We start from the raw sequence: 20,490 nt of genomic DNA on the forward strand, positions 1-20,490 counted from the left end.
CTTCACACAAATTGTGTATTGGGATAAAGGTAGCACGAAATACATTTAGCATTCAATTGCCCAAGCTGTCCTTACAAGATGGTGGTGGGTCTTTCCTTTAAAATCATGGAGTGACAGGTGTCATGTTTGAGGGTTTGAAAGTCAAGGGGACTGGAGGAAAAGGGGAAATAAAAGGGAAACTAGAACGAGACTCGGTACAGCACATACTTCTGCCAGGCTAAACAGTTTGTGTTGTATCCCACTGCTAGGCCGGATCTGGATCGGGACTTGAACCAAAATCGAATCGGCTTGCTCTTGCCACCTAATTTGTCGACCTAGTTTTATCATGATCCATCCAAAACTTTTTAAAAATACCATGCCATACAGTAATAAATACCCCGATTTATGTCTCCCCTTTTTACATCGTTTCGCAAATATGTCGTCGCATTATTAGTTCCATTGTGAGCTCGAGTGAGATGTGCATGGAAGAAGTTTCGGGAACTGAGTGGCGTGCTGATGAGGAGGAGAGTGTCGCTGAAGCTGAAGGGAAAGGTGTATGCTGCATGTGTGAGAAGTGTTATGATTTATGGGAGCGAGACATGGGTAATGAACGTAGAGCAGCAACGAAGGCTGGAAAGGGTGGAAATGCGAATGGTTCGATGGATGTGCGGAGTATCGTTGAGAGAGAGGAAGACAAATGATGAATTGCGAAAGATGATGGGAATATTGCCTGTGATTGATGCTGTGAAGAGGAACAGGTTGAGATGGTTTGGTCATGTGTTGAGGAAGGATGAAAGTGACTGGTTGAGAAGAGTGATGGAAATTAATGTAGAAGGAAGTAGAGGACGGGGAAGACCGAGAAAGACTTGGCTAAAGATGGCGGAAGAAGATATGCGGGCAAGGGGGTTAACAAGGAGAGATGCAGAAAATAGGGCAAAATGGAGAAGATTGTCATGGGGACCGCAAGGCTAACCCCCGCTCTAGCAGGGAAAATGGCCTTAAAATGCATGTTGTTGTTGTTGTTGTTGTATTATTAGTTCCATTACCAAATTTGCTTCACATCAACTCTCACTTACGAAGCTTTTAAAGCCATAATTTTTATTCTCGAACGTTTTCAAAACTTACAAGATTGACAAAGACGCCAGAATACATTGCTAAACGACCAAATCAGGAGATCGCAAAATCGCCGAAAGAACTAATGCACAAGGTGGCCCAAAAGTTGCGCTCCGTTGGGATTTTGATTTATACGAGGAAAAAATCAGAAATGTTTGAATTGTTGTTGGCCAATGACTTCATGACACGTTTGTATTCAACAAACACATTCAGAGTCCTTGTCACACACCCAACCTGTTTAGCAAATTTCTTCCGATCTCATTCATAACTTTTTGAGATATCCTGCTCACAGACAGACAAATAGGGGTGAAAACATAACCTCCATCCACATTCAATGGCGGATGCAACAAACAAGAAGCAAGAGAAAGAAGTTAAACAAACAACTTAAAAAAGTAATAAAAAAATTAATATGTATCCTTACTATTAATTCATGGACCGATGTGTATTTGCTTGTTTGTTTGGTGCTCCTACTCCTACTCCTACTACAGTTCTGGGACAATTACATCCAGACTTGCTAAATAGAATCAGCATAACTCCAATTAGTGTAACTCGCGCGACTCGGCACGCTCCACCCGCCTCACCACACGTCGTTTCAGAGGGATAGGCATCTTTGACCATTTTGGTGTCTTTTGGGTCTTCAGGGTATTTTGGGTTTTTCATTGTCTTCAAGGGCTTTTGGGTCTTAAGGGTCTTCTGGTTCCTCTGGGTCTTATGGGTCTTTTCGTTCCTTTGGATCTTCGGGGTGTTTTGGGTCTTCGGGGTCTTTTGGGTCTTCTGGGTCTTTGGTGGCATTTGGGTCTTCAGGGTCTTTTGGATCCTCTGGGCTTTTAAGGGTATTTTGGATCTTCGGGGTCATTTGGGTCTTCACGGTCTTTTTGAGTCTTCGGGCCTTCAAGGGTATTTGGGTCTTCAGGGGTCTTAGTGGTCTTAAGGGACTTGGGGGACTTAAAGGGTCGTCAACGGTCTGAGGGGTCTCAGCAGTCGAAAAGTAATCAAGAGGGTGTTAATTTTATTTGAAGAAGAAGAAGACGTTATGGTCGCATATAAACATACATAACCAAAACACGTTTGCTCTATTCTAATAAGATGGGGTGTATTTATCTTTGCCAGTGGTCTTGGGGGGAGGGGGGAGGGAGTTGGGAGGTGGATGCGAATTCTCCATGTAAATGTGTATTGTGTAGCACTGCCTCCAGGTGGAAGAGGGTCCACACCCCTTTACAGTACAGTATTCCTGTCCCCGCGTTTTCTAGTGCAGTGAGGTGTTTTTAATTACATGTTTAAACTCGAACGCCACTCAGTAGAGCGCATACTCCCGCCGTGGGTCAAGTTGGAATAGTACGATTTCACAAAAGTTTGAGGGAGTAGTTCAGTGACAACACAAGACAGACACTGCACAGATATATATGTATATAATATATAGAAGATAATGTTAAAAAAAACAAGGCAATTTCACTTACATTTTCGGATTCAGCGTTCAATTCTATATAAGTGAGTGTACTTTGAGGCATGTGTGACTTCAAATAAAATTGTAAGCCAGGAAAAGCGTTCGTTTCATTCCTTAGGGATACAACATGTAAACCTGGCCCAAACGTCAAAACAAAACTCGCTCATTTTAAGTCGTACAAGCTAATGCGACCACTCATTCTTCTGGGAAGAATCGCGTGCACATGCTGGTCACACTTGTCACCTAAGCCTTTATAAGTTCATCAAATACTGACACCGCGATTGACATTCGCTGAGGTAAATGTTGATATCTCTTCTGAGGTTAAAAAAAACAAACAAAAAAAAACAGTTTTAAAGCATTATACGTATCAAACGATACATTTGATGAAACGGGGAAACCTAATACACACTTTGGTGGTTTTAAAATGACAGAATATGTCTATTTTTTTTTTTTTTTTTTTTTTTTTTTTTTTTTTGTATACAATATCTAGGCTCGTGAAAGAGCGAACATTAATCACACAGAAAGACAAACCGACACATAAAACATATAACATAGGGAGCGGTAGACAAGATGGGGAGAGAGGGGGAAGGACACAAACACAACATTTGAGAGCAGGGACCGAGAGACATGGAGACATCGAGAGATCTGAGAGAGGGCGAGGGCTTTGGGGGGGGGCGTGGGAAGGGGGCAGTGGGAGAGGTATAAAACATATGGACACTGCCAGGACTTCCAGGAAAGAAGTTGGAATTTCAAACAAGGTGGATCTGGGGTGAATTAGCGGGGGTAGAAAAGATCAAGGTTTTGGATGGGGGAAGATAAGAGATGGTGGTGAACAGCTGTTTTAAAGACCTGGAGGGAGGAGTGGGATTGAAGGGAGTGAGGGAGTTTGTTCCAGAGGCGGGAGAAAAGAGGAATGAAGGAGTGAAGGTGAGCGGAGAGCCGAGATTTCGGCAGTTTAACCATCAGAGGGTTGCTGGCAGATCTTGTGCGACCTGTAGGAATATTTGGGGGACAGAGCACAGAGAGAGCTGGGGGTGCAAGGCCGGAGAGGAGTCGGTAGAAGACAGAAAGACCACCTACCTGCCTGCGGTGAGTGAGTGAAAGGCCCTCAGAGATAGCTTCATCGCGGGAGATTCCAATAATTCTGAAAGCTTTGGTTTCAACAGCGTGAAGCCGAGCTAGGTGTGAGGCAGGAGCACCGGCCCATAGGGGAGAACAGTATTCCATTGAGCTGCGGATGAAAGCCTTGTATGTGGTGAGGAGCTCAGGTGTGCCGAGGAAGGACTTCGCACGACGGAGGATGCCCAGTCGGCGACTGGCTTTGGAGGCCAGCTTGGAAATGTGGTTTTCCCAAGAAAGATCATGGCAGATAGTGAGACCCAAAATCTTGAGCGACAGAACTTCTTGGAGAGGATTGTTGAGAAAGTAGATGGGAGGGTTGTCCAGTCGATCTTTTCGGAGAGACATAGTAAGAGTGTGAGATTTGTCAGGATTGAAAGACATAAAAAACATTGAAGACGACGCTGCTAAAAAATACACCGCTCTAGCGCATAACCGCGAGTTTAAACGACATTTACAACAAATATGAAAACTATTTTCATATCACAATGTTAAATATAGAATATATAGAAGATAATGTAAAAAAAAAAAAAAAAGAGCCCTATCTTCCAATGGTAAACAATCCAATGGTAAAAATTCCTGGATCCGGAATAATATCCTGAGTTTCACCAAAAACTAATCCATTCTTCCTTATCCCAAGGGAAATCATCCCACCAACTTTCATCCAAACCCGTTCAGAACTTTTCCAGATATCTTGTTCACAAACACACACACACACACACACACACACACACACACACACACACACACACACACACACACACACACACACACACACACACACACACACACACACACGAATGCATTACTCCCTGGCGGGAGTAATAAGGATGATAACATAACCCCCTCAATACACAACAACGAGCCTCATGTTCAGGACCGCTCCGAAAGGGTCCTTCTCGTCTGAAATGATGAAATACAAAGGAGAGAGAAAAGAGGATGGGAGGTCGAATAGATACGACGATGTTAAATTAAGGATTAAAAAAAAAACAAAAACAGAAAAGGGGAAGGGGAGGAATAGGGATTTTAGACCAGGAAGTCGGAGTGTACAAGAAGGGCTGGTTATTCCCATAGGAGGTCAATTTGCTGATCCTGAACATGAGGCTTTGCTCTTTTCACTTTTTACTGTGTGATGCTGAAATGTAGAAAATATATCCGAGACCTTAATGCGGCTGAACGAATGTCTGGGAAGATTGAAGTGTCGTTCACATTGACGTACCCTCCCCTCAACCTTCGAGTGACGATCATCATCCAGAGGAACTTCAAACTTTTACAGATGATCCTGAAACCGTTTCAATTTTCCCACAACCGCCAAATTTCTGTCCCGCTTGAAAGAGACAGAAATTTGCAAAATTCCCTCATTAAAGGAGTGTCAGTGTTCACAGAGTTGCTGTAACACCTGCCTTTTCATTGGAACGACCACTTCGATCACAAGGCACAAAAGCAGTTTCGAAGTGACGGACCATTTTTGGTTGCACCTCCGCCAGGGATATCTATGGAATCACGAGCACTCTCTGCAAGAAGATCTACATCCGTGAAAACGGGCGATCGCTTCCATGAACATTTCATCGGTGGATGAACCAACAGCACAAGGCAGTTGCTTGAGACTCGACCTTTCTGGACATTCGTTACATTTCAATAACGTGGCAGGTTCCAGTGTTTCTCTCCATTTCAGCACCAAGGATAGTCGTAAACACAAACAGAAAAGCCTTATTATCTACAGGGTTCCCGCTGTGGTTTTTGAGATTTAATCCGAAATGGGAAGTGCTGTATTAGAAACCGACTTCATTGATTATTTCTTTTAAATACAATTTAAAAATTCATTTTAATTATCTATCCAACATCTTTATTTTGCTTGTTTGTTTCCCTATTATTCCACATTTTCTCCCTGTATCCTTGACTTTTAACCCCTGAACTCTGACGTTCCTCGTGAGGTGTCAAAATGAGCCATTCCCACTCCATGTGCTCCCTGACCCCTGATGTCGCTCGAAAGTACAAACCTCCGACACACTCACACCTTATATGAATCCTCGCCACCTTTACCGTCTCCTTTTGCTCCGAGGAAGGATCAACATCCAAAACATCAGCTGCTCCTCGCATCCAACGTCATGTTTTCCTCCATTGATCTATGTCCACCGACACGAGCCCTCACTATCAAAACTAGTTTTCTGTTATACTCTGGCACAGAGTGTCGGTTTTGCCGAAGCAGTTTAAAGGCAAGCAACGCATTGGGTGGTGTGGATCTCCTGCGCAGCTGACCAAGTACCGCAATCTTACCCATGGTAGCGAGGAAACTGCAACAAGGCCTCACCCACCAAGCCACCAGGTACTTATATGTTGAAAATAAATAAACAACACTGGTGTGACTTGTACGACTGATAGCATCCCCATTTGTATAAATTTAAAAGTAGACACAAATGACGTGTTGCCGCATACCTTTCTCGGGCCGTAGATCTTTTGTTTCCTTTGCATTTTTGGCTGCGCTTCATCTCTCGAGTCGTCTTCTTTAACAACAGGAATCTCTGCAAAGATTTGGTCAATTGATACGTTAACCAAGTTTACTTTACCTTTCAAGTTTAGCAACAAATTTTGATTTTGTTACACCCCTACAACCAATGCCATCAGTTGAACCTCGGCTAAATAAATGATGGGTCCCCAACCTTATTTATTCACCTTGGAAGCATTTAGCACAATGATTGCATTGAGAGCCCACCTTGCTGGCAGACTCCTTTTGCATCTCCCGTAGAATCAACTGGGAAATCTCGCTCGCAACACTCTGCTGGTGGAGCTGCAACACAAGGATATCTCAGAGAATCTCGATAAAAGATATTCATGTTACATAGAAAAATTTTTGAGTGAAGATCATCATCCAGAGGAACTTCAAACTTTTACAGATGATCCTGAAACCGTTTCAATGCATCTGATGATACCAATTCAGAGAAAGCATCTAATTATACCAATTCAGAGAAAGCATCTAATTATACCAATTCAGAGAAAGCCCGAATTTGTTTACCAGCAACAAAGGAAGGTGCAGACTGAACGTCAGGTGTTTCTACAGGATCATTCGTGCTGCTCTTTAACTCCGTGCATCCTGAGATCGAAGAAGATTCAATGTCATGCTTGCGTTGTATTTCTTCTTCTTCGTCATCATCGTCATCCTCTTCCACCTCCTTTGTTTTCAAGCTGAACAGACTACTTGGCAATGGCTCGCGTTTTTGAGGCAACCGCTGGGGAAAGACAACAAATATTTCAGAGGTCTACAAGGCCTTGCTGGGTCAGTTTGCTCATTTTCCACTTGTGCGACGATGCATCTGTTTGTTATTGGCCCACCACTTACCCTTCACCCCCACTTTGTCCATTGACCCTTTGTTAACAAATGCCTGCATTAAGAATTATGTTCATAGTCATCGTGGCTTATTGGAAGCTCCAAGTCGACTCCAATCGATTTGAATGCACAGTAAAGTAGCACATGTGAATGCACACGGGTTTCACTTACCATGTGATATACACACACAAAAAAACAAACAAGAGGATGTCATGGAGCACGATACTCGCAAAATCCATCCCTCCTCAAAATAACAAGTTGCCATGGATACATCAAATTGTCCATTTCATTAAGATTAAAATTGACGATCTTAATCAAAGCTCGGTTCAATCGGACTAAAATTGATGATTTTTAAGATGAAAATAGATTCGAAGTTTGACCTTGAGTTGACCTTTGACCTTTTGCCCCCCCAAAATAATTGTTTTTCCAATTCCGTGATGTACAATGCAATAATTGCTTTTTAATTTTCAGGTTAATCGGAAGAAAATTGACGATTGTTACCAGATGCCTGCATTAAGAATGGAGGCATCTGGTAACACTTAACTGATCTCTCCATAACACTTAACTGATTACTTAACTGATCTCTCCATACAGGTTGCTTCTGTCAAACCAGACGTGATCTGCTTAACAGAAACTTTCCTCCTTTATGATGTCTCTGATTCCATAGTATCTCTCCCGGGCTACTCCCTCCTCCGGTATGATAGACCTGAGCCTCGTCCTGGAGGCGGGGTTGCTATCTTTATCAAAAACTCTCTTCCTCACTCGCCCTGCACTGCACTCTCTCCACCTCACCCCCAGGAATACCTCTGGCTACGGCTTCCCCTTCGCTCCCACCTCTTGTTCATATGTGTGTTGTACCGTCCACCAAACAGTGATGACTCCATCTACATCTCGCTGTCTCATGATATGGACCAACTTCTATCTACTCATCCCAACTCTCTCTTCCTCATATGTGGTGATTTCAACTGTCATCATGCCAGTTGGCTGGGTGTGGGTACCTCTCTCACCAGCCATGGCTCCTCAGCAAAGGACTTCTGCGACTCACTGGGACTGACACAATCTGTGAATTTCCCGACCCGGATCTCAGTCAACGGAACATCTTCTCTTCTGGACTTGGTTATGACTAACTTCCCTGAAAATGTCTGCTGCTCTTCTTCTGCTCCGATCGGATCATCTGATCATGTCCTTGTTAAAGTGGACATCTCTCTGACCATCCTCAGGGAGCCTGCTCAGCGTCGACGAGTCTGGCATTTCACTCAGGCCAACTGGCACGGTCTTCAAGCAGCCATCAATCATCTGGACTGGTCTCCCATCTCTACCACCTCTGACATCAACTCATCCTGGGAATTCTTCCAAAGTAAATTGCTCTCTCATGCACAGATTTATCCCATCTCGTCTTCAGTTGTCATACCCTTCCTCCCGTTCATGGTACACGGAATCTTGTGGTGAGGCTGTTGCCCAGAAACAACTTGCCTTCGTCTCCTGGAAAGCAAATCCAACGGAAGGAAATCTCATTTCCTTTCACAAAGCCCGAAACAAGTGTGTGTCCACCCTCAGGAGAGCCAGGAAACAATATCTCTCCGTTCTCAAGACCGAACTCTCTTATCTGTCTCCCTCTTCCAAATCCTGGTGGCGTCTGGTCAAATCCGTTTCTGGTGTTTGTTCCCCCTCCATCCCCTCCCTTACCTCAAACGGCTACACAGCTGACTCCGCACGTGAAAAAGCTGAATGCCTCAACTCTGTGTTTGCCTCTAAATCTTGTGTCCCAAACCCATCCCTCTCTGTACCCACCATACCCAGTCGTACCCTGCTGCTCCTGGACTCCGTGTCCTTTCCTCCTGACAAGGTGGAAAAGTTTCTGTCAACCCTCGACTCTGATTCTGCAACTGGACCCGACGGCATCAGCCCACGGGTCCTAAAATCCTGCTCTGCTGCTCTATCTCACCCTCTCTCTGTTCTCTTCACCCTCTCTTTTGCTCAAGGTCAACTGCCATCTGCTTGGAAATCAGCCAACATCACCGCTTTGCACAAAAAAGGTGCAAAAACAGATCCTAGCAACTACAGACCAATCAGCCTTCTCCCAATTATCAGCAAAGTCATGGAATCCATCATTGCTTCGGATATGAAATCTTTCCTCTTCTCCAATGGCTTGATCTCTGATCATCAATTTGGTTTCAGACCAGGTCACTCTACTCTGGACATGCTGCTTCTGCTGTCTCAACAATGGATGGAGGTCCTCAATGCCAAACAGGAAATTAGAGCTGTCTCCCTCGACATATCACGTGCCTTCGACACGGTCTGGCACCCCGCTCTGCTCACCAAACTCTCCTCCTTTGGTATCCATGGAAATCTCCACGCATGGCTGGTGGACTTCCTCTCTAGTCGTCGTCAACGTGTGGCCCTGAATGGGTTTCTCTCATCTCCTCTTCCTGTTCAGGCTGGAGTTCCCCAAGGCAGTGTTCTGGGCCCCGTGCTTTTTCTGGTCTTCATCAATGATCTCTCTGACTCTCTCGAAAATCCTCTCTATCTCTTTGCTGATGACTCCACTCTCTGCCACTCCATTCCTCTTCCCTCAGATCGGCAGTCTGCTGCCTCCTCACTCTCTGAAGACCTGGACAAAATCACAGACTGGTCAAACAAGTGGAACATGTCTTTCAATCCTGACAAATCTCACACTCTTACCATGTCTCTCTGAAAAGATCGACTGGACAACCCTCCCATCTACTTTCTCAACAATCCTCTCCAAGAAGTTCTGTCGCTCAAGATTTTGGGTCTCACTATCTGCCATGATCTTTCTTGGGAAAACCACATTTCCAAGCTGGCCTCCAAAGCCAGTCGCCGACTGGGCATCCTCCGTCGTGCGAAGTCCTTCCTCGGCACACCTGAGCTCCTCACCACATACAAGGCTTTCATCCGCAGCTCAATGGAATACTGTTCTCCCCTATGGGCCGGTGCTCCTGCCTCACACCTAGCTCGGCTTCACGCTGTTGAAACCAAAGCTTTCAGAATTATTGGAATCTCCCGCGATGAAGCTATCTCTGAGGGCCTTTCACTCACTCACCGCAGGCAGGTAGGTGGTCTTTCTGTCTTCTACCGACTCCTCTCCGGCCTTGCACCCCCAGCTCTCTCTGTGCTCTGTCCCCCAAATATTCCTACAGGTCGCACAAGATCTGCCAGCAACCCTCTGATGGTTAAACTGCCGAAATCTCGGCTCTCTGCTCACCTTCACTCTTTCATTCCTCTTTTCTCCCGCCTCTGGAACAAACTCCCTCACTCCCTTCAATCCCACTCCTCCCTCCAGGTCTTTAAAACAGCTGTTCACCACCATCTCTTATCTTCCCCCATCCAAAACCTTGATCTTTTCTACCCCCGCTAATTCACCCCAGATCCACCTTGTTTGAAATTCCAACTTCTTTCCTGGAAGGCCTGGCAGTGTCCATACGTTTTATACCTCTCCCACCGCCCCCTTCCCATGCCCCCCCCCAAAGCCCTCGCCCTCTCTCAGATCTCTCGATGTCTCCATGTCTCTCGGTCCCTGCTCTCAAATGTTGTGTTTGTGTCCTTCCCCCTCTCTCCCCATCTTGTCTACCGCTCCCGATGTTATATGTTTTATGTGTCGGTTTGTCTTTCTGTGTGATTAATGTTCGCTCTTTCACGAGCCTCGATCTTGTATACAAAACAAAAAAAAAAAGATGAAAATTGATTTTAGAAGTTTGACCTTGAGTTGACCTTTGACCTTTTGACCTCAATTAGTTGGTTTCCCTATTTAGTGACTCAATATGCAAATGCTGTTCAATTTTCAAGTCAATGGGATAAAAAATGACAATTTTAGAAATTTGACCAAGATGACCTTTGACCTCAACATCAACAGGCTTCTTCCTTATGACCAACTCTACCATGTTCTTGACCTATGAATGACCAAATCTGGTGAAGTTTTGTGAAGAACGGTTTAAAATTGTGACTTGTAGGTGATTGAAACAGACAGACAGAATAACACACAGGACCAACCAATATACTCGGGAAAAATCTTCCATTTTGCAAGTAAAAAGCTGTTCCTATTTTATTTGGTGGGAATAGTATTGCTGAGTAGTCCAAATTCGAATTATAGGCTTTTTCGAATAACCATGTTCACCGTTTAATGTGATGAAGATGAAATGCAAGTAAATGAAGCACTTGGACAAAAGGCCCTTACATTATGCTAGTGGCTAATCTGTAAGCACTAAAATAAAATAAAATCTTGCAATTCTACCTGCAGGATTTTCCCCAGAAACGTTTTTTTCTTCTTTTCAACCTGAATCCTTTCTCCCATTTCACTTCCTGATGTGTGTATCATCCATGGCAAAGAAGCAAAAATCGCTCGACTCACTCACGGTCAAATCATATATTTGCAAATTTCTGGATCATGGATGAATCGGTCTACATTCATTCACAGAAGGTTGTTCGATCTCGTTATTATTATATCATAAGTATCAGTTCAATCAATTTAATTAGTATTTTTAACCAAAATCCTGTCCGTCTACTTCAACAGTGATTTATGTAACTTAGCTGTTTTCTGGGAACTCAAAATCGCTTTGTAACACCAAAATTAGCAGCGGCGTGGCGTAGCTGGTAATCGCAGTACTCAGAACTTAGTGAAGCATGTGGCCAAAGAGTCAACTTAAGAAAAAGAAGAAGAAAAACAAGAATGTGGATCCCGACAGCAAATGATACTTGATCATTGGTTGACCAATTTGCTGTTAATTACAAACACTGATTTCGATTGGTGTGCATCTGTCGAACATCAGAGTGCACACCATTTGAATGCCAACTCTGTTTGAACACAAATACACCAATTCAAGACACTCAAATTTACAAACCGCTGGAAAAAATACATTTGGGGTGAAAGGTGGTGAGACGATGCTGCTATGCAACATCGCAAAAGATGCAGTTTCTACGGACCGAGCATACTGGGGTTGTTGCTACGGACCGAGCTTACTGGGGTTGTTGCTACGGACCGAGCATACTGGGGTTGTTGCTACGGACCGAGCATACTGGGGTTGTTGCTACGGACCGAGCATACTGGGGTTGTTGCTACGGACCGAGCATACTGGGGTTGTTGCTACGGACCGAGCATACTGGGGTTGTTGCTACGGACCGAGCATACTGGGGTTGTTGCTACGGACCGAGCATACTGGGGTTGTTGCTACGGACCGAGCATACTGGGGTTGTTGCTACGGACCGAGCATACTGGGGTTGTTGCTACGGACCGAGCATACTGGGGTTGTTGCTATGGACCGAGCATACTGGGGTTGCTGCTACGGACCGAGCATACTGGGGTTTTGCTGCGGACCGAGCATACTGGGGTTGTTGCTACGGACCGAGCATACTGGAGTTGCCCAAGCATCGTGTATTACCTTTCATAGATGTCAACAGCATTATGGGGGAAACCCTGTATTATGGAATCATCTATCTATAATTCCAGTAATCTCTGTGTGTATGTTTGTATGTTTGTATGTTTGTATGTTTGTATGTTTGTATGTCTGTATGTCTGTGACCGCTGTTTCTCGACAACCACGGGTCCGATATACTTGAAACTTGCCAGGTATATTGCTGGGGACCCGAGGATGTGCCTTTTCAAGGTTTCATATTAATCGGAGAAGTAGTTACCGAGCTATGTCCAAAAAACGATTCAACCAATCAGAGAGCAGCGAGCTATCACGTGTGCCGAACGTGGCGAACAGACTCTGCCTCGGACGGCACATTTGAGAGCGTATTCATTTATTTCACGTTGGAAAACTATGTTGCCGTTAAACTATGTTTTAAAACTAATTAAAACTAATTTGCGATTCATCGTAACTGCGATTTGCGACCTTCCGGACAGTGAAGACTGCACTTCCGGCAGCCAATCACAGAACGCGTTGTTGCGTAGGCGTGGCCGATGTGAGAGCGAGCCGAGCCGAGCGCGTGCGCCATTACGGTTCGTAATTCGATTTCTTCCGGAGAAAATAATAATTTCTCGATTTCTTATGCGCATTATTTCTCCCAATTCAGTCAGAGCGAAGGGCGGAAGCGAAGAGCGTTGTTTTTTTTGTTTACGGGCGTACGGGCGTACGGGCGGGGTAGAGCGTACGGGTAGCGTTATTTTTTTTTCTTGGCAAGGAACGGGCACCCACGTACGGGCATGCCCTAGTTTAAAAGTAAAACAAACTAGAATGGCATTCTTCGATGTCAAGACGTCAACTGATATGCCACCGCCCACATTATTACATCATAATTCTTGTATCAAGTTTGATTTAAATCCATTCAGCTGTGCCAAAGTTAGCACATTTTTACCAGACATAACCTCTGACCATTGACCTATTGATCCCAAAATCGAATCAGTTCATCTTTACATCATTATACATATCTGTACCAAGTTTGAATTAGATCCCTTTAGTCATTCTCAAGTTATTCTCAATTACAGATTTTGACCTTTAACTTTTGACCACTTGAACCCAAAATCGAATCAGTTAATCATTATGTCATTATACATGCCTGTACCAAGTTTGAATTAGATCACTTCAGCCATTCTTGAGTTATAGACCTATTACAGACTTTGATATTTGACATCTTGACCCCATATGCTAAACTTGGTACATACCTGTACCAATTTTGAATTAGATCACTTAAGCTGTTCTCAAGTTTTAGACCAATTATAGATTTGACATTTGACCCCAAAATCTAATAAGTTAATATTTACAACATTATACATACACCAGCAGGCAGCAGGAAGTTGGGGTGTGAAGAGAATGACAGAGATCTGTAATCTGGTGGTGAAAGAAGGCCGCATTCCAGTGGTTTGGGAACTGAGTACCCTCGTCCCTCTATACAAGGGGAAAGGTGACCCTCTGGAGTGTGGCTCGTACCGAGCGATAAAGTTATTGGAGCATGGAATGAAGGTATTGGAAAGGGTGTTGGAGAGGAGGATAAGGAAGAAAGTGAAGATCGACGAAATGCAGTTTGGATTCATGCCAGGAAGAGGAACGACAGACGCGCTTTTCATTGTGAGGCAGTTGCAGGAGAAGTACATGGAGAAGAGGAAGAAGTTGTTTCTTGGGTTTGTTCTGGAGAAAGCATTCGATCGGGTTCCATGCAAAGTATTGACATGGGCATTGAGGAAGTTAGGAGTGGAGGAATGGTTGATCAGAGTAGTGATGGCAATGTACAAAAGAGCGCGCACAGCTGTAAGGACGAAGGACGGGAACAGTGGTGAGTTTGAGGTGAAGGTGGGAGTGCATCAGGGGTCGGTACTAAGTCCACTACTATTTGTAGCTGTGATGGAGGTGCTGGCTCAGAACGTAAAGGAGGGTTTACCGTGGGGTTGTTGTATGCAGATGATCTGGTGTTGATTGCGGAAAGTAAGGATGGACTGAAGGAAAAGATGAACATGTGGAAGGAATGTATGGAGACAAAAGGTCTGAAGGTGAATATCGGAAAGACAAAGGTGATGGCAAGTGGTAAAGCATGTGGTGAGGTGGAAAGAACTGGGAAGTGACCCTGTGCTGTGTGTAGGAAGGGTGTCGGAGTGAACTCCATTCAGTGTACAATGTGCGCTGAGTGGGTTCATCAAAAATGTAGTGGTCTGAGAGGGTCATTAACCAGTGTGGCAGCTACATTCAAATGTAAGGTGTGCACAGAGGGAGCTGCAGATGGAGGAAATGTTGAGTTGGATCTTGGAGACGGCGTGAAGCTGGAAGGTGTGAAAACATTTTGCTACCTCTGAGACATGCTGAATGGAGAAGGTGGATCAGACTCGGCAACGGTTGCTCGAGTGAGATGTGCATGGAAGAAGTTTCGGGAATTGAGTGGCGTGCTGATGATGAGGGGAGTGTCGTTGAAGCTGAAGGGAAAGGTGTATGCTGCATGTGTGAGAAGTGTTATGATTTATGGGAGCGAGACATGGGTAATGAACGTAGAGCAGCAACGAAGGTTGGAAAGGGTGGAAATGCGAATGGTTCGACGGATGTGCGGAGTATCGTTGAGAGAGAGGAAGACAAATGATGAATTGCGAAAGATGATGGGAATAGAGCCTGTGATTGATGCTGTGAAGAGGAACAGGTTGAGATGGTTTGGTCATGTGTTGAGGAAGGATGAAAGTGACTGGTTGAGAAGAGTGATGGAAATGAATGTAGAAGGAAGTAGAAGACGGGGAAGACCGCGAAAGACTTGGCTAAAGATGGTGGAAGAAGAAATGCGGGCAAGGGGGTTAACAAGGAGAGATGCAGAAAATAGGGCAAAATGGAGAAGATTGTCATGGGGACCGCAAGGCTAACCCCCGCTCTAGCAGGGAAAATGGCCTTTAAAATGCATGTTGTTGTTGTTGTTTTACAACATTATACATACCTATACCAAGTTTGAATTGGATCACTTCAGCCGTTCAAGTTATAGACCTATTACAAAAATTGACCTTTGACCTATGAGCCCAAAATCTAATCACTTGATCTTTACAACATTTTACATCATTCGACATGTCTGTACCAAGTTTGAATTGGATCACTTCAGCCGTTCTCAAGTTATAGACCTATTACAGACTTTGACCTTTGACCTCTTGTCCCCAAAATCTAATCCGTTCATCTTTACATCATTCTACATAACTGTACCAAATTTGGTCAGAATCCCATCACTGGTTCACAGGTTAGTGCGGTAACAGTATTTTTACCTAACATGACCTCTGACAATTCCCTTTGACCTCGTGACCCCAAAATATAATCCCGTGGTTCTTAACCTGGGTTTGACCGAACCCCAGGGGTTCAGTGAGCCAGTCTCAGGGGTCCGGCGGAGGTCCTCCGAAACGCATTGCAATTTTTTTTTTTTTTTTTTTTGGGGTTTTGTATCAATTTTGAATCTATGTGTAATTGCACTTATTTATTAATATTATTATTATTTTGCTATGTATGTTATGAACGAATGGAAATGTTATTTGTAATTGTATTCCCATCCCATTCATGGTTTCTCCGGTCTGTGTTTAAGATAGTTGTTTCACACTGACCTTAGTAAGTTGAATCAATGAGCAACTTGCTAATTATTCTGTTGATGGTACTTACTGGATTTTGGACTTTGCAGGTGTTCGGAAATTCCAGTGAATAGCCTCGATTAGCTTGCCGTGTGCCATTGGTCGCGCCTTACTTTGGAGTTACTGATTAATTGAAAAGTAAGTTGGAAATGTTTGTGGATATGCAGGGCGGGTTCAGAGTTATATTAAAGTCAAAAGTGGATGGTGATTATAAAATATGATTGAATTACTCAGAAAATTAGGTGGAGGTGATATAACTCCTTTGGTCGCAATTCAAAACTAACAATTCACAGTTTTCTATGTAATATTATAATGGGATTTGAGGTGACATAGAGTTGAGTAGATAATAAATCCCGTCATCTTAACTATAAGTTATGTTTTCTTCGTTAATTTCTCAGTTTTCTGAGCGGTACTGATTATATTTAAGCATGTTCCTTTTTTAATTTTTGTCATATAATTATTTGCCCGAACTCAATTAAGATCAGTTTGTTACTTTTTTTTTTCTTTTTTTTTGCAGTATGTCGAGCAAAAAAAGGAAGTGGTCGGAGGATTACGTGCGGTACGGGTTCACGTGTTTGACGGAACAGGACGGAAGTCAGCGTCCTCGATGCATGCTTTGCAATGTCAAGTTGAGCAACTCCAGCCCAGCACCAGCAAAACTACGGGAATACTTCAAAAAACTGCATGGCAAGGGGCAGTACAAAGACGCAACGCTGGATGAATTCAAATTGAAGAGAGTCCGATTCGACCAAGTGCTACCTTGCCCACTCTCGGCTTCGTTCCAATTGACAAACCGATCCTCACCACGTCGTATGAAGTTGCGTACCTGATCGCAAAGCAGGGCAAACCGCACACCATTGGCAAGACACTCATCAAACTGGCCGGGTTGAAGATAGCCAACATCATGCTGGGAAAAGCTGCTGAAAACAAGTTGTCTCTCGTTCCACTCTCAAATGACACCATCAGATGCAGAATCAATGACATGAGCGACGACATCCTCGCCCAGGTAGTTGCAGATTTAGTCGCGAGCCCGACGAAATTCAGCCTTCAACTCGACGAGACCACCGACGTTTCGAATTTGAGCCAGCTCATCTTATTTGTGCATTATGTCAAAGGAGACGAGATCAAGGAAGACTTTCTGTTCTGCAAGCCTCTCACAACAATGACGAAGGCAGCTGATGTGAAGAAGCTTGTGGACGACTTCTTCAGAAGCAACGGCCTCTCGTGGAACATGGTGTCTGCAGTTTGCTCGGATGGAGCTCCAGCCATGCTGGGATGCAACTCCGGTTTTGGAGCGCTGGCGAAGGCCGATGCACCACACATCATCGTCACGCACTGCGTCCTGCACAGACACGTGCTGGCATCAAAAACCCTGCCTCCAAAACTGGCCAATGTTCTGAAAATCGTCGTTGAAACTGTGAATTACGTGCGAAACCGTGCTCTGAATCATCGAATCTTCAAAGAGCTGTGCAATGAAATCGGCTCTGAATTCGAAATTAACAGGGTTGGCGGCAGGAAGGGCATCCGGCTGTAAAACATTGCTTCAAAAAGGGGACCACGGTGCCCAAAAAAGGCCAACCCTTGCACTGCGGGAAAAAATGGCCTCTAAAGGTGGTTCTACCACTCTAACGTTCGATGGTTATCAAGAGGGAAGGTAGTAAGCCGTGTTTTTGCCTTGCGTGTAGAATTAGCCCTGTTTTTGTGAGCACACCAGCATTGCCATGCAACGCACTTCCAAGAGTCAGAGTTCATCCTCGCCTTGGCGTACTTGGCTGACATCTTCGACGCACTCAATCATCTCAATTGCCAGATGCAGGGCGGTGCAGTGAATGTCATCGAATCTGAAGAAAAGCTGAGCGCTTTCCGAAAGAAGTTACCGTTGTGGAGGCGGCGAACAGAGAACGACAACTTCGCAAACTTTTCGCTACTGGACGAGTGCTTAAGCGGGATCGAAGATGAGTCTGAAGTTGGAGGCACTGCTGTACTGGGGGAGCTGAAGCAAGCGATTGCCACGCACTTGGATGAGCTGGGAAAGTCATTTGATGGCTACTTCCCCGACCAAGAGCAATACCCAGCATGGATGCGGCAGCCGTTTACTTTTGACGTTGCAACGGCAGATGTCAACGACCAATACCTCGACGACCTTATCGAACTTCAGCAGAGCCAGACTCAACAACAACTCTTCGGCACAACAATGCTCTCAACGTTTTGGTGCCGCCAAATGGAAGGGTATCCTCACATCGTTAAAATTGCCCTTGAGATCCTCACGCCGTTCGTTACAACGTATCTCTGCGAGCATGTGTTTTCGAAACTGGTGGACATTAAAACAAAGAAAAGGAGCAGGCTTGCATGCGAAAATGATTTGAGGGTGGCCCTTGCCAAAACAAAACCACGCATTTCCCAGATCGCCTCCCGAAAAGAAGAACGGAAAACGTATTAAGATGCAACTCTTCTTAATTTTTTTGTAAAATTTGAGGGGTTCCGCGAGTGTTCGGTGGGTTTCGTTAGGGTTCGACGCCTTTAAAAAGGTTAAGAACCACTGATCTAATCACTTCATCTTTACCTCATTATACATACCTGTGCCTAGTTTGACTAAGATCCCTTTAGCCGTTCTCACATCATTGCGGTAACGAAAACCTATCACGGACGGACGGATGAACGGACAACCTGAAAACATAATGCCTCCGGCGGCTACGTCGGCGGAGGCATAAAAACTCATTCCTGGATCAATGTCAAACCTCAAAATTTAACTACCATCCATGAATAGGTAAAGTACGATCCTAAAATACAGATTTGACTTGCACATAAGGAAATTAAATATATAAAATAAAACTGATGGTTTCACGTACCCCAACAGTGCCCGTCTTGAGTTTACATCCTCCCTTCATGGCTCCAAACATTGGCAGGAAAAGTTTCTTGGTGGCTCCATCTGTCCGAGATGCCACTGCTGAAGAAGGATGCTGCCCCGGCCTACATTGCGAAAATATGATTTTGATATATCATTTTTGGATCATATCACCACGTCTTAGCCAACGTGAAAATTTGGGGATGAGGGGAGGTTGGGGAGCAGTTCCAAAAACGAATGTGGCTGTGACAGTAGGACATGTAAGGCCTTATGATCATGGTTTTGAGCAAAGGTGGACTCACAGAGGTTTCATATCCGGCAAGCTGGCTGGACGGGCAATCTCTACGAGCCTCGCCAGCCTTTGCCGCTCCTTCTTGAGCTCAAAGCTACGCAGGCGTAGTTTCCTACGTGCCACCCCGTCAGCCACCGCCACGGTCCCACTCCGGATTTCACTCATGTATGCCTCCAGGCTGTCGTCAGACCCGGCAGTGGAAGGTGCTGGATGCACCAAAATGGAGCGTTACTCAAAAACACCAAATTTGAGAATAGACAAATGTTCCTCCATTTTTAGAAAACTTGCAACTGAGTCTCCTATAATTTGTTTTTAAGATTGGGATCAATGTTGAACTTGATGTCGTGAACCTGATTATGAAATTTCAAATAAAATGATGAAAAAGATTCTGAAGAAATGTAAAGCTTACCAATCCACTTTGTACACTTCCCGTTTAAGAAACGAACCTTTTTTCGACAACTTGAGCTGCTCTTCAGTAGAACACAACTCTTCGTCCACATCCTTCAACTTTTGGATCTGAAAAGAAGAATTCAACAGCAACCGAATGCTAATTCAGGTCGAAATTTTAACCAAGGTTAAACTTACATGATTACGACGCGCATGCGGAGCGAAAAGTGGGGTTGAGCAATTGGTTCAGTTTATCTGTCTGTCTGTCTACAAATGTTAGTTTATCATCGAGAAAAAAAAACTTAATTTCAATTGAATGGTATATTTTGAATATGAATCGGAAAACTAACCTGTTAGACCGTGGGCCCCGTTTTGTTTACTTTTGTAACCCACCTCGCATATCGACCTGCATTTATAATATGATGTGTAAAATTATTACAGAATTAATATCTGAAACTCGTCAAGCACAAAACTTGCACAATTATAACTTGCACAACATACAAAATGTTGACGATCTCTTTAATAAATATTGTCCAATCACAGAACGTGTAACATAGGCCACGAGCGCGGCCAATCGCACGAATCAGCCAATCACATGCTTCGTTTCAGACTGTACATATAGTACTGGCGCCACTGTCATGGTGACATACATGTCGTCAGATGCAGCTACGGAAGGCAAAGAATCTGATGTTAGTTCCTCGGGGTTTTGCTTCAGGCATGTCGTCCTGGTGTTGGTTTAGCGGTTCGGGTGCCGGCTTGGGATCCTAGGATCCTGGGTTTGAATCCCGGTCGATCACTGAATTAACACCCGGGGGGTTGACTCAGCCTGTCATCCTTCTTGTATTGTCATCTTGTATTGGGATATTATCAAACCAGCTCATTGCCGTGACCTGTCCACTTCTGCATTCGTGGCAGGTTCATAATTCTCATCAAAATCTAAACAGTATTTGTAGAA

General features: G+C 44.4%; 1 protein-coding gene across 1 annotated transcript in view; it reads right to left on the reverse strand.

Annotated features, from left to right (window-relative positions):
* The window catches only part of SLC4A1AP (solute carrier family 4 member 1 adaptor protein), a 34,474-nt gene that overhangs the window by 3,487 nt on the left and 10,497 nt on the right, over positions 1 to 20,490 (reverse strand). Inside the window, exons 7-12 of the mRNA XM_068133116.2 lie at positions 19,595 to 19,664; positions 19,159 to 19,354; positions 18,861 to 18,981; positions 6,669 to 6,882; positions 6,369 to 6,443; positions 6,092 to 6,177 (exon numbers count right to left, since the gene is read on the reverse strand). Coding sequence (XP_067989217.2) covers positions 6,092 to 6,177; positions 6,369 to 6,443; positions 6,669 to 6,882; positions 18,861 to 18,981; positions 19,159 to 19,354; positions 19,595 to 19,664 — 762 coding nt within the window. The remainder of the gene's footprint in view (positions 1 to 6,091; positions 6,178 to 6,368; positions 6,444 to 6,668; positions 6,883 to 18,860; positions 18,982 to 19,158; positions 19,355 to 19,594; positions 19,665 to 20,490) is intronic.

This window comes from Myxine glutinosa, chromosome 12, assembly GCF_964187855.1.
Source record: "Myxine glutinosa chromosome 12, kmMyxGlut1.1, whole genome shotgun sequence".
NCBI classification, from domain to species: domain Eukaryota; kingdom Metazoa; phylum Chordata; class Myxini; order Myxiniformes; family Myxinidae; genus Myxine; species Myxine glutinosa.